This window comes from Geotrypetes seraphini, chromosome 3 (assembly GCF_902459505.1).
Source record: "Geotrypetes seraphini chromosome 3, aGeoSer1.1, whole genome shotgun sequence".
Taxonomy (NCBI): domain Eukaryota; kingdom Metazoa; phylum Chordata; class Amphibia; order Gymnophiona; family Dermophiidae; genus Geotrypetes; species Geotrypetes seraphini.
This window is the reverse complement of record NC_047086.1, coordinates 299,979,920-299,994,144: the sequence shown is the minus strand read 5'-3', so window position 1 is coordinate 299,994,144 and position 14,225 is coordinate 299,979,920. Positions and strand designations below refer to the sequence as shown.

The window sequence follows — 14,225 nt, the reverse complement described above, 5'->3', positions numbered from 1 at the left end:
GGGAGGCCATTGGGAGGACCGGCAGGAGGGGTTGGGTACCCTTCTGCTGCGATTGTCGGGAGAGGCAGTTGGGGGGGTCTACAGAGGGGTTTGGGTGCCCTCCTGCCGTGATCGCTGGGGGGAGGGGAGACTTGCAGCCGTAGCCGCGGTCACTATACTAATCACGGCAGGGAGATACTTTGCCGCGATTAGGTACAGCGGCACCGCGTCTACCATATAGGCTAACATTATAAGCATTTAAAGTACATGTCGTGTTTGTTTTTGCATTGCTAGCCCCAGGGGTGGTGGAAGATTAGTGATTGAAAAAACTGTATGAAAATAACTATTTTAAATTTAGTGATCAAAATGTGTCAGTTTTGAGAATTTTATTAATTAATTTTTTTCTCTGCGTGTTTTGTTTTTGTATAGTTATTAACTAATATTTAACTAAGTTTTAAAGTTTTAAAGAATGTTTCCTTTATACGTTAAATAAAGAAAAGTGAATGGGATTGCAGTGGCGGTGACGGGGCGGTGAATGGGAGGTGGCAGTGGCGGTGACGGGGCGGTGAAGAGGATGGTGAGACGGGGACGGGGCGGTGACGGGGATGGTGAGACGGGGACGGGGCGGTGACGGGGATGGTGAGACGGGGACCAATTTTTTCACCGTGTCATTCTCTAATACGGAGCACCCAAGCGTCTGACGTGATCATAGCCCAGGCCGAATGAAAGGCCCGCAGCCGGCCCCCGATGGGCAGGGGGTCCGGCGAGAGTGCAGAGGGGGCCCGCCCCCATCTGCGCATCACGTCAAAAAGACGGCGCCGGCTTAGACGCCCCTTGTGTCTGAGGTTTCGGCTGGGCCCCTCTGCCCTGCTGCGGGGGTCGCCGGGGCGGAGGCCTCGAGAATGCTGGTGTAGACTTTTGAGGGTATCGCCACGGTGGAGGTCTAAATGGCTTCTGTGGCGGTACCTGTGGCTTAGGACGGACCAAGGAGGCGATGGAGCGCTCATGTTCGGACAGGCGTTTGGTCGCCGCCTCCAAGGACTCATCGAACAATCCGATCCAACACATGGCAGATTGGCTAGGCGCTCCTGCAAGTTCGGGTCCATATCAACCATTCGGAGCCATGCGAGACGGCGCATCGCTACTGCAAAGGCGGAGACTCTGGAGGCCAACTCAAATGCGTCGTAAACAGCATGAAAAAGGTATAGACGCAGCTGTGACAAGTTGGCCATAAATTTACCAAAGTCCCCCTTATGGGAATCCGGCATGACCCCATGATAACGGGGTAATGCCTTCACCATCTGCCTCAGATAAGATGAAAAAGTGAAAGCATAATTAAGGACCCTAGCCGCCATCATGGAATTGGAGTAGAGGCGGCGACCAAACTTGTCCAGGGTCCGCCCTTCCCGCCCGGGAGGGACCACAGCCGAGATCCTAGAAGGCTGGGACTTCATTTAACGCCTGACTCCACCAGCAACGACTGGTGAGACAGTTGTGCCTTTCTCGAAGCCCTTGCATGGGATGGTACGGTACTTCGACTCCATTTTTGCGGAACCGCTGTGACTGTAAGAGGGGAGTCCAAGTTCCTCAAGAAGGTCTGATGGAGGACCTTATTGAGGAGGCAGACGAGGAGTCTCCCTCGGGGAAGAAGGTAAATCCTGCTCCTCCAAAAACTCCTTGGTGTATTGAGACACGGACACCAGATCAAGGTCCAAGGCCTCCCCATATCAAGCACAAATCTCGAAAATTGAGGAGGGCTTGGAAGGCAGGGAGGGAGACCGAGAGGCCGCGTCGCAAAAAGGAAGGGGAAGCCTCACGGGAATACCGAGGTTTCCTACCGTACCAGACCCAGAACCCCACGACGACGCCCCGAGCGACCTCGAGGGGGTCGGGGACCACCTATGCCCCGAGGAACCCCTTTGGGAAGTTCCCCGGGAATGAGGTACCGAGGCCTGCCCCTTCCGTTTCGGCGAGGAGTCTCTCGACAACCCTCCCTCGGAGGAACGGAAAAGCCTCGGATTATCGAGGCGGAGCTCCGAGACACGCAGCGTCTCCGCCCCGGTCGGGCGAGGAGCGGACCCGCGTCTCCGAGGAGAACCCCTAGAACGCTTGGGCTTCCTCGGCCGGCGCTTCGCCCGAGGCCGACCCGAGGGCGAGGAGCCCGGGAGGACCTCGACGAGGAAGAAGTGGAAGAGATCCTCCGAACTCGCCGCACCCTGTCCCGAGGGCCGCACACACCGCTCCGGCTGGTCGACCGAGGTCGAGGGCAAGGTCGGGGTCGAGGCCGGAGCCACTCCGGGGGCCGAAGTCGAGGGCACCGAGACCGAGGCTGCCGAAGCCGGGGCACTCGAGGCCGAAGCCGGCTGCAGATGCGCGAGGGCGCCGGGACAGCTCCGAGGCAATGAGGGCCCGGAGCAAGTCCTGAAAAACAGGAACCCCCATCATGGCCGGTAGATCCGGGGCCGGCGGGTGCTCCCTCGAGGGCGACCTCGGTCTCGAGTATTCCCGTGGGGCACCCGACTTCGACGCTCGGGGCGGGGCCGAGGACGACCCACCCGCCCCCGTCGAGGATCCTGAGGATGGCTTCTTCGAGGCTGGAACTGAAGAAGAAAGTGAGGACTTACCCCCCGTCGACTTCGAAGTCGAGGACGCAGGCTTCGACGAAGCAGGAGGTCGAGGTCGAGGGAGTCGAGGCCGAGGTCAAGGCCGGGGGCCGAAGTCGAAGTCGAGGCCAGCCCCGCCGCGGGGTCCACAGCAAAGAGCTCCGCCATTCTGGCCCGACGGCGGCGGAGAGCTCTTGGCTGAAAAGTCGAGCACCGAGGACAGGAGTCGGTGGGGTGCTCGGGACCCAGGCAAAGTAAGCACCACCGGTGGGGATTGGTGATTGAAAGCAGCCGATCGCACCGGGTGCACTTTTTAAAGCCCGTCAAAGGACGGGACATGAAATCGAAAAACAGCTGGGAACGAAACGAGGTCCCGCGGCTACCGGGAGCCCCCGGAGCCGACGAAAAGTTTTTTTTTTTTTTTTGACGATTACCGAACACACGAACGAATAAAAAAAGAAAGCAAGCACAGCGACCGAGAAAAATGACTCAGACGCGGTGTCAGAAGGCAAACACTAAAAGAGCAAAAATTCCACAGGGCTTCTGGCTCCGCGGAAAAAACTGAACTGAGGACCACGAGGTGGGCATGCGCCCTCTAGTGGGCAAGAAGGCATGCACATGCGTGGTGCAGCATAGCAAACTTGAAACTTTAATCAAGTTTGCTTGAAAAGCTGTCCGCGCTGGGGCTCCGTAGATGACGTCACCCACATGTGAGAATATCATGCCTGCTTGTCCTGGGATAAAGATACATTTTGTCAGTACATGGGATACAGGTGGGTTACAATAAAGATACATTTTGTCAGTTCATGGGTTACAATAAAGATGCATTTTGTCAGTACATGGGGTGCAGGTGGGTTACATAAAGATACAGTATGTCAGTACATGAGATTCAAGGTGGAAAGTATAAGTTAGTTTCGGACCTTGGATTGGAGGGCAAGGTGTGGAAGAGGGTCGTGGCGAGGAAGAGTTGGGTATGGGAATTTAGAATTTGTTAAACAACCGAGTTTTCAGGGATTTTCTAAAGTCTGCGTATGTAGTGGCCTCAAGTATGTGTTTTCCAAGCCATGTGTTTAGCCTAGCTGCCTGAAATGATAACATTCTATCTAGAAACTTTTTGTATTGGTAAGATTTCAAGGAAGGGTTAATTAAATAGGTTTGTTCTGCGAGTGCTCTTGTTGGACTCGTTGGGAGAGAACTGGGAGATTAGGTAGGCTGGAAGAATCCCAAAGACAGCTTTGTAACAAAAACAAACAAACTTGAAGAGGACACTGGCTTCTGCGGGTACCAGTGGAGTTTCTGATAATAAGGGGTAATGTGTTCCAATTTTTTTAAACCGTGGATTAGTAGGATCGCAGTGTTCTGAATTAATCTCAGCTTGTTGAGGTTCTTTTTATAAGCTCCTAGGTATATGATGTTACAGTAATCTAGGGTGCTTAAGATGGATGATTGTACTAGAATTTTTTAATAGTGCGAAGTTTCCATAGAACCAAAATACATTTTTTAAACAGTAGGTTTGTGTGGTTTTCCAGGGTTAGGTATTTGTCAAAGTGTTACCCCCAGAATCTTTATGGTTTGGTCAATTTTGTATTCTCGGCTCTGTAGGTGAATTGTATTTTCTTTTATCTTTTCGTTGGGTGATGCCAGGAAGAATTTGTTTTTTTCTGTGTTGAGTTTCAGTTTGAAGGCCATCATCCAGCGCTCTATTTGATTTGGTTAAGGAGTTGGTGAATTGTGACGTTAGGGCAGTTAGCGGAATCACTATAGTAATGTCGTCTGTGTAGCAGGATTCCTAATGAGCTGAGGTAGATATTAAAGAGGGTTGGGGATAGGGGGGAACCCTGAGGGAATCCGCAGTTGTTATTCCAGTTATATCCTCTCTACTATCAAGAAAACTGAACAAGCCAAGTTATTATAGTTTATAGTTATAGTTTATTCAGTTTTTGATTAAACGCTTTTTCGATTCTACAAAGCGTTGTACAAAGTAAAAACATTAACATTAAAACAAAAATAACAATTGAACATACTTTCCTATAAAAATTACAGGACTACCAACCGTACAAACTGGGTAAATATTGACCCGTAGGCCTTAGATACATGTGGGAAGGGGGGAGAAATACAATTGTAATAGAAAAAGTAAGAAACATTTAAGGGAAAAACACTTAGGAACTGGGGAACATTATAGAATTAATAGCTAAAATATAGTAGTTCAGTTAAAAGCATCTTTAAAAAGAAAGCACTTTAGACTGCTTTTAAAATTTTTTAGGTTTTTTTCCATTTTTAGATATAAAGGAAGAGCATTCCAGATTGTAGGGGCTGTTACAGAAAACGTGGAGGTGCGACGTGTGCCAATGATTTTATAGAATGCTACACAGAAATATCATGCTAACAGAATAATGCAGTCCCCATTTATGTCTCTAGCAGGATATATATTTCAAATCTGATATATTCTAATGACAAAATAGAAATAAAATGATTTTTTTCTACCTTTTGTTGCCTCTGGTTTCTGCTTTCATCTTCTTTTCACTCTTTTCCTTCCAGCGTCTGCCCTGTCTCTTCAATCCAGCATCTGCTTGTTCCATCCACTGTCTGCCCTCTCTCCCTTCCATATGTATCTGACTTCTTTCTATGCCCCTCTCCCCTGTCCATCCAGCCTGCGTCTCCTCTCTCCTTTTTACATCATTCATTTCAGCTTAACCGCTTTCTTCATTTTTATTTCTCTTACACTAGATCTAGCATCTTTATCCCTCTCTCATTTCTCTGCTGACCCCCTTTCCAGCATCAATCTCTCTCTACTTTCTCATTCCTCTCTCTCCCCTTTCCCTCATCTGATCTCTCCATTCCACCCTGACCCCCTTCTCCTCCTGTAATCTCCCTGCCAGCTGTTGCCTTCCTTTTTTCCTTCTCCCTTTCCTCCGCCCCCTATCCAACATTAACTCTCTTCCCATCCCTTTCCCTCCTCCCATCCCAGCAGCATCTCTCCTTCTACCTCCCTCCAGGTCCAGTAGCAACTCTCCCTTTATCCAGCAGCTTCCCAGCCTCCTACAGTGGCTTCCTCCCCTTCCAACAGTTCTCAGTACTTGCCTGCAGCAGTGATTTACTTAGGCAGCCTTGGGTCCGTTACCGCCTCTGAGGAAAGAGGAAGTTGCCGGTGAATCACTACCCTGGCAAGTAGGAGAGCTGCTGTGAGGGGAAACAGCCACTGTCGAAGGCTCCCCAGGATCTTGCTCCTGCACACGCTGACCATCTCCTTTGTATCTGCAGCTCTCTCCCTGCAGATCACTGACTGAACTATATTCCTGTCATTCCCTTCTTGGCTGGAGTGAGAACTTTTCAGCACCCCTTGTAGAATGAATTAAATGTATCCCAAATGGAATTATTTATAAATCCTACTTGTCAATGTATGTGTGTGTATCTGTGTTTTGGGGGGCTAGGTTTAGTTGCAGGGGGGGGGGGTAGTTTAGGGGTGGGGCAGATGGTAAAGCAAATGCAAAGAGTAGATTTGTGGGGTGATAGAGTTTGGGGTAATGGTGGTGTGGGAGAGAGGTTTGAGCTGTTAGAGGGATAGTTATGGGAGTAATGGGAAATTGCTGAGGGTGTTTTGTAGGTTGAACAATTTGGGGTAGTGGGATAGGTGCAGGATGAGTAATTTGGAAGGTTGAACAGTTTGGGGGAGTGGTGGGGCAGTTGCATTGGTAGTTTTAGGGGTGGAGCTCTTTGGATGTAGTAAGAGGGGGTAGTTGCAAAGAAGTAGTTTGGGGTGAGGATAATTTGGGAGGCTTGGGAAGTTTTAGGGATGATGGGATAGCCTCGGGCGATCAAGACAGGCTGCCGATGTCAGGACCTTCACTCTCTGAGTCCCGCCTATTTTGTTTCAATTTCCTGTTTCCGAACAGGCAAGACTCACAAAGGGAAGGCTCCGACATTGGCAGCCTGTCTTAAAAGCCCGAGGCTGGGAGGAACGGCAGTCGGCAGGAACTTGAACTGCCGACTCGATCTTGCCGGCCCTGCGCAGACCGGCAGAAATTTTTTTGCGGAGCGGCGGTTGAAGAACAGTGTTCTAGAAGACCCCACAAAAGGGATACCCCAATCAACATCCAGCATGCTAAAATCACCTATTAGCAAGACTTCCCCTTTTTTAGATATATTCTGAATGTCTACTATTAAATCTCTATCTACTTCCGTCTGTGAAGGTGGCCTGTATATCACGCCAATGTAAATATATTCACCATTCCTTCTTTCCAAATTGATCCACGGTGCCTCTTCCTTGCCTTGCAGATCCTGCAATTATGTGACTTTAATATGATCTTTAACATATAACGCTCCTCCTCCTCCTTTTCTTCCTACCCTGCCATTTCTGAACAGATTAAAGCATGGTATAACTACATCACAATCATGGTTCTCTGTGAACCACATCTCTGTGATCACCACTATATCCAACTCCTCTTCTTCCGTCACAGCTTCTAGATCCAGGATCTTGATTCCCATACTTCGAGCATTAGTATATACTGCTTTCCAGACATTGCCCTCTTTTCCCATTCAGTGATTTACTTACATGAGGGTTTATACTCACTTGGGAGCTTTGATCACCCTGCCCCATCACTTCTAGTTTAAAGCCCTCTTCAGTAGATTAGCCAGCCTGCTGACGAAGACACTTCTTCCCTTCTTTGATAGATGCACACCATCCCTGGTCAGCAGCCCTTGGAAGATCATCCCATGGTCCTGGAAGCCAAAACGCTCTCAATGACACCATCCATGTATTCATGCATTCATTTCCAGGATACAAGCTTCTCTGCCCTGGCATTTACCCTCAACAGGGAGAATGTACGAGAATACCACCTGCACACCTGACTGCTTCACCTTCTTTCCCAGAGCCACAAAGTCACTTTTGACACGTTCAAAGGGGTACCTGGCAGTATCATTAGTGCCAATGTGGATGAGCAGCATCGGATAGTAGTCATCAGGTTTCATTTCATGAGTCTCAGCAAGCTCTCCGTAACATCTTGGATTTTGGCACCAGGCAGACAGCATACCTCTCATGACATCATGTCTGGTCTGAAGATGGATGCTTCTGTACCCCTCAGAAAGGAATTGCCAACTACCACTACCTTACACCTCCTAGTGGTATACAAGGGCCGACTCACGGGTACTGAATCACAGGTTTGCTTTCTTTTACCACAGGGGGAGGTGGTGCTGCTTGGGCTGCTAGACGGCTCCAGAGCTGGAGCAGATGGGAAATGCAGTGCTTGATCTGGTCTTGGGGGGAAGGAGACCCATGTGGGAGGGGGATTGGAATTGAAGGGAAGGGAGAGGTGCTAGACTTGCAGCTGGGAGCTAGAGGAAAGGGAGAAAGATGTTGGAACCATGGGAGGGGGCTGGAGGTGCTCAATTCATGGGAGGCGTCCTGTCCAGGGATTTAAGACAAAGACGACCAAGTTCCTGCTAAACTGGAACGTACGCAAGTGAGGCTGGACTCATTTAGAGCACTGATCTTTGACCTAAGGGCAGTTGCGTGAACGGACTGCTGGGCAAGATGGACCACTGGTCTGACCCAGCAGCGGCAATTCTTATGTCTCTGGAAGACCTTCCCCCAAGGAGGTGTTGAACAGAACCCCAAGGTACTCCAGATGCTGAAAAGGAGCAATTGACTTTGGAAAGGTTGACCACCCATCCCAGCGACTGGAAAAACTTCACCACCAGAGCCGTGACTCGGGTGCCTTCCTGAAACGACTTCGCCCAAATCAACCAGTCGTTCAGGTAGGGATGCACCAGAATGCTCTCTGTCCGCAAGGCCGCCTTGCCGACCACCATAATCTTGGTTAACGTCCGGGGAGCCGTAGCCAAAAGGAAGTGCACAGAACTGATAGTGCTGACCCAAGATCGCAAAGCGAAGGAAGCGCTGATGGGAGGCCAGAAATGGAACATGCAAGTAGGTCTCCGTCAGACTGAGAGAAGTCAGATACTCCTCTGGCTGAACCATCAGAATGACAGACCGCTGTGTCTCCATGCGAAAAGAGGGAATTTTGAGAGCCCTATTGACCCCTTTGAAATCTAAGATGGGCTGAAAGGTCCCCTCCTTCTTGGGCCCCAAAAAGTAAATTGAGTACCTGCTGGTGCCACACTCCTGAGGGGGCACTGGAACAACCGCTTTGAGATCTAGCAAGAGCTGAAGGGTCTGACAAAAAGCCTGCGTCTTCCAGGCCGCCTGACACGAAGAACCTAGAAAATGATCTGGTAGAGTGGGCAAACTCCAGAGTATATCAATCCCACACCACCTCCAGGACCCACTGATCGGATGTGATCGCGACCCATTTGAGAAAAAAACTTGTGCAGCCAGGCACCCACTGGAACCAGAGGGGGCGCCGGCAAGGAGTCATTAGGCAGAACGGGCAGTGGGGGAACCAGTGGAGGGATTCCTATCCCCTCCGACAGGCCCCCTCAAAGGACTTCATGCACAGATAAAAACGACCCCAGGAAAACTCCAAAGTCAGGAAAGGAGCAGCCCCACACCTAGGGCAATATCTGCAGATCTCCTGCAGATGCCCCCAGGCAGTGTCACCCCGAGCTGCCGGGTGGGCACGGTCCTCAGGCAGGTGGGGCACTTTAGAGTCCATCAGAGTTTGAACCAACTTATCCAAATCCTCTCCATCTGTCAATCTATCGGTTTTACATCTTTCGCTTATGCCGATCCCCATTGATCCAGGAAATCCTGACGAAATTTCAATAATCAACGAGAAATTAGACTCAATAAAAAAATGGTTGAACACTAACAAATTAGCTTTAAATAACAAAAAAACAAAATCTATGCTATTCCCTTGGAAAAAGGACATTTCATTTCATTGCCTTTGTCCTAGACAACATTCCCTTAGATTCTGTTTCCTCATTAAAATTTTAGGTATCATCGTGGATGATAAGCTTTCATTTCACGATAATATAGGGAACACAGTTAAATCATGTTTCTATAAATTACGTATGATACGTTCTATATCCAAGTTTCTTAAACCTAAGTCTATAAATATATTGATCCACTCATTAATTATTTCCAAAATCAATTACTGCAATTCCCTTTTTTTCAATATACCGCAATTCCCTTTTTTTCAATATACCGCAAAAAGAAAAAAGGAGGTTACAAATCATCCAAAACACTGCAGTCAAACTAATTTATAATGCAAAAAAAATTGACCATGTCACCCCTCTGTTGATAGACTCCCACTGGCTTCCTATTGCTCATCGAATCTCGTATAAAATATTACTGCTAGTTTTTAAATCTATGATCTATAATGAACCTCAGTTCATCACTAGACTGCTCATTCCATATAACGTTTCAAGGACTCTTCGATCAGCTTCAAACAATCTGTTAACAGTTCCATCTTTAAAAATTATTGGTACTAGAAGACAAGACATGTTTTCAATTATCGCCCCTAACTTATGGAACTCTATACCTCAGTACATTAGAGACATAAAGGACCTCATTTCTTTTAAAAGAGCTTTAAAAACCTATTTTTTCAAGGAAGCTTTTAACATATGAATCTCAGATTTACAAATTATTTTTTTTTTTTTAACGCTAGATTTAATATTCCATAATTTTGCTTTTTTTCCCTTCCCTGAGTTATTTTTCCCTTAAATGTATATTTTCCTCTACAAATATATTGTAACTTTCCCCCTCTACCCTCTTGTTTCATGTGTGTTAACCCAGTATGTTTTTTTTAATTTAAAGGTCAGTGTATTTGTATTTCTATTTTACTTGAATTGTACATCGCTTAGGTATTTAATAAGCGATTTATCAAGCACTAATAAAACTTGGAAAAACTTGGAAACAAATAAAAAAGAAATTTAATGAGTTTAGTTTTGGACACGGCATCCGCCGATTAAGTGTGGCCACTCCAAAAGCCATAGACTTGGCAGACGTGCGCACCAAGACATAAAGGGCATCTGAGAGGAATGAGGCAACCATCTAAATCTTTGCCACCTCCTAATCCGTCAAGGACCAGTCATCAGACTCACGATCCAGGACATGCTCAGCCCACAGAAAAACGGCACGAGCCACCAGCCCCCCCCCCCTAAATAGCTGCCTGGACCCCAAGGTCAAGACATCAAAATTCTGTGTAAAAATGGGCTCTAATTTATGCTCCTCAGAATCCCGTAAGGCAGAACTGCCCTTAACAGGCACGGTATGCCACTTAGCAAGCACCGAGACCACCGTGTCCACCACTGGCGACTTCAAGGTATCCCTATACCCCTCCAGGATGAGATACAAACAAGCCATGGCGCGCGCTCACCGAAACGGCGCCTCCGGCGTATTCCACAGCGCCAGGACAATATCCCAAATAAATTGATGCATAGGAAGCAACACAGATCCCCCAAAAAAGAGGGTCCCCCACATGTGGGGTCTCCAGTGGCACCTCTTTGAAATGCAGCACCGAGGAGACCTGCTGAATCAGGTCTGGCAGCTCATCCCTCTGAAAAAGGTGCACCACGGACGCCTCTTCATCAGAAAGCGGGAAACCTGATGCTCTGATGCCAGCAGTTGTACCCTCGAGAGGATCCTGGAATTCCTCAAAAGGATCCAGGTCCCCAGCCAGGCTGGCACGCTTCTCTGATCACAAATCCTCATCCCAAGTCACCCTCGGGCGCTTGGACGAGGAAGGAGGAAGAGGGGATGCCAAAGGTGTAGAGGGAGACAAAGCCCCCCGTCCCCACCAAACCTCCTGAGCGCACGCGGGGATCTCCAGCCGCCTGAAAATAGGTTCTGCACAAAGCAAAAATTAAATCCTGGAAAAATCCCCCCCCCCCCAGAGTTCCATGGGACTCCCTGCCACAGCAGGGGGAAGGTCACCTGAGGTTGCAGACAAAATGGAGGGGCCCGTCTGTAAAAATGGCAAAGTTCCCGCCAAAAATAACCCCTCCAGGGCCTGTATCGGCTTGGAAGCCTGAACTGTCCCAGCCTGAACTGTCCTAGCTGCTTCCCCACTGTTCCCTGCAGACTACCCTGCAGTCACTACTCCATTACCGCACCGACCCGAACAGCTGTTTTCAGGCCTGCCTCAAGTGCCTTGCGTCTGGACCAAATTGAGCACCTCTTTCCCTGAGAAGTGCTCAAGCGCTCCATATGTGACCTAGCTAAAAGAAAAGTGCCGGTTAGTTAAAAAATACAGTGATTTACAGCATATTTAAAGAGAAAGCAACCCTTCAGACCTCAGGATTTTTTTTTACAGAACAGACTCTGCTATCTCTCAAAGCAGTATGCCTTGCTTGAATTAGGGGGCAAGGCTTACTGCTGAGGCACCTCTAAAAAAATGTTGGGGAAGTGGAGGAAAGGGAGGGAGGGACCCAGCACAAGACCTGCTGGGTTTGGCACTCCTGAGGTCGGAAGGACCCACAAACAGGGCCCACCCAAGCTCAATCCGGCACAAAAACGAGGACCAGGATCCCTAAACAAATTCCAACAGCTCTACCAAGGGAGATGGGTACAGCTCCTCATAACTGCTGACTGAAAGAAGACTGATAGGAATAGGGAAAGGCACCTATTATGTATTATTCCACAGCTTTGTTTCAGTCTCCATCTGCTGGTCATGATGAGATATATATCCGCTTGTAAGATATCTATATCGGTCTGAAGAGTTGCTAAAGAAATTACATATTACCTATGAAATCTGTAGACTTAGTCAACTTGACCAGTACTGTTTCTACTTACACTCATCATAGAAGCCATAGATCCGATTGATACTAGCGCACTCATGGTTTCCTCGTAATAGGAAAAAGTTCTCTGGATACTTTATTTTATAAGCCAGCAAGAGGCAGATGGTTTCCAAAGATTGCTTGCCCCTGTCTACGTAGTCTCCCAGGAAAAGATAATTTGCTTCAGGTGGGAAGCCTCCATACTCAAACAGTCTAAGTAGATCTGTGTATTGACCATGAATATCACCTAAAAAGTTAGAAACAAACAGGTGTTAGAATATGAATATATATACACACACACACAATCATACCAAATTTTATCAGATTGCAAGGATCTATACACATATGAAATGAATTTTGGAATAGTAGTTAACAGGCAAACTGTTGAAATAGAAGTTTCCCCAGACAATTTCATTGCCATGGAACATTTGGAGACAAGGAGACAATTTGTGACAGAATCCACATGGGAGATGAATGAATATGGGTCATGCATTTGATATATCACTTCCCTGTGATACAACCAAGGATGGATTAGGTTCTTAATTCAATAATCCTCTTTCTTGAAGAACATTGGTCTCAAACTCGTGGCCCGGTGGCCTATTTGGAGGCCCTCTGTATGTTTATCATAAATCACCAAAGTAAAATAAAACTGTTATTTATCATATGTTTCTTTAGCTATAAAGTACATTATTAAGACTCAGCCAAAATGAAAGATTTATAAACTATAAAGAGTTTTACCTCATGCAAAATTGTAATTTCTTTAATAAGACATTAACTATTTTTTTCTGAGGCCCTCCAAGTACCTACAAATCCAAAATGTAGCCCTGCAAAGGGTTTGAGTTTCAGACCACTGCTGTAGAACAGCATACGATTCCTTATGGATGGGTTAGCATCTCAACTCACAAGCTACTTGTAGAAGACATCAATCATTTTCTTCTCTTCACCCCCTTGTATCTCTGGGCAGTGCCCCCTCTCCTTAGTCCATACCAAAGCAAGAGATAACCTCTAGAACAGTGTCTCTCAAACTTTCTCGACAGGGCCTAAAGGTAGTGGCCACAGCTTGAGGCACCCAGAAGTGCGCAGACGTAGCCGTGATGACATCAAACATATGCGTGACATCACATAGATGTCCACGCATGTACAGAGGCCCTCCAGATGGGCCCCGAGATGCCAGGGCTGCCCAAATCCAGTCCTTGAGATCTATATGCATGAGAGAGATTTGCCCACACTGCCTTCTTGGTATGCAAATCTCTCTCATGCATGTTCACTGTGGATATCCTGAAAACCTGGCCTGCCAGTACATAAGAACATAAGCATTGCCTCTGCCGGGTCAGACCAGGTGTCCATCGTGCCCAACAGTCCGCTCCCACGGCGGCCCCCCCAGGTCCATGACCTGTAAGTGATCCTTTACCTAAATCGTATATTCCCTATTCATTTAGTGTCCTGTATAGTTACCCTCTATCTGTATCCTTCAATCCCCTTCACCTCCAGGAAGTCATCCAATCCCCTTTTGAAACCCAATATTGTACTCTGTCCTATCACCTCTTCTGGGAGTGCATTCCAGGTGTTCACCACCCTCTGAGTGAAGAAGAACTTCCTAGCATTTGTCTTGAATCTGTCTCCTTTCAATTTTTCTGAATGCCCTCTTGTTTTTGTTGTCCCCGCTAGTCTGAAGAATCTGTCCCTCTCCACCTTCTCTATGCCTTTCATGATTTTATAAGTCTATCATGTCCCCTTCTAAGTCTCCGCTTTTCCAGGGTAAAGAGCCCCAGCTTCTCCAGCCTTTCAGCATACAAAAGGTTTTCCATGCCCTTTATCATCCTAGTCGTTCTTCTCTGGACCCTCTCGAGTATCGCCATATCCTTCTTAAGGTATGGCGACCAGTATTGGACGCAGTACTCCAGATGCGGGCGCACCATCGCTCCATACAGTGGTAGGATAACTTCCTTCATTCTGGTAGTGATACCC

At 47.7% G+C, this 14,225-nt stretch overlaps 1 protein-coding gene across 1 annotated transcript in view; it reads right to left on the bottom strand.

Annotated features, from left to right (window-relative positions):
* LOC117356964 (serine/threonine-protein phosphatase PP1-beta catalytic subunit-like) overlaps positions 1-14,225 on the bottom strand; it is a 168,395-nt gene that overhangs the window by 95,452 nt on the left and 58,718 nt on the right. Inside the window, 1 exon segment of the mRNA XM_033936984.1 lies at positions 12,274-12,504. Within this exon segment, the coding sequence (XP_033792875.1) occupies positions 12,274-12,504 (231 nt within the window).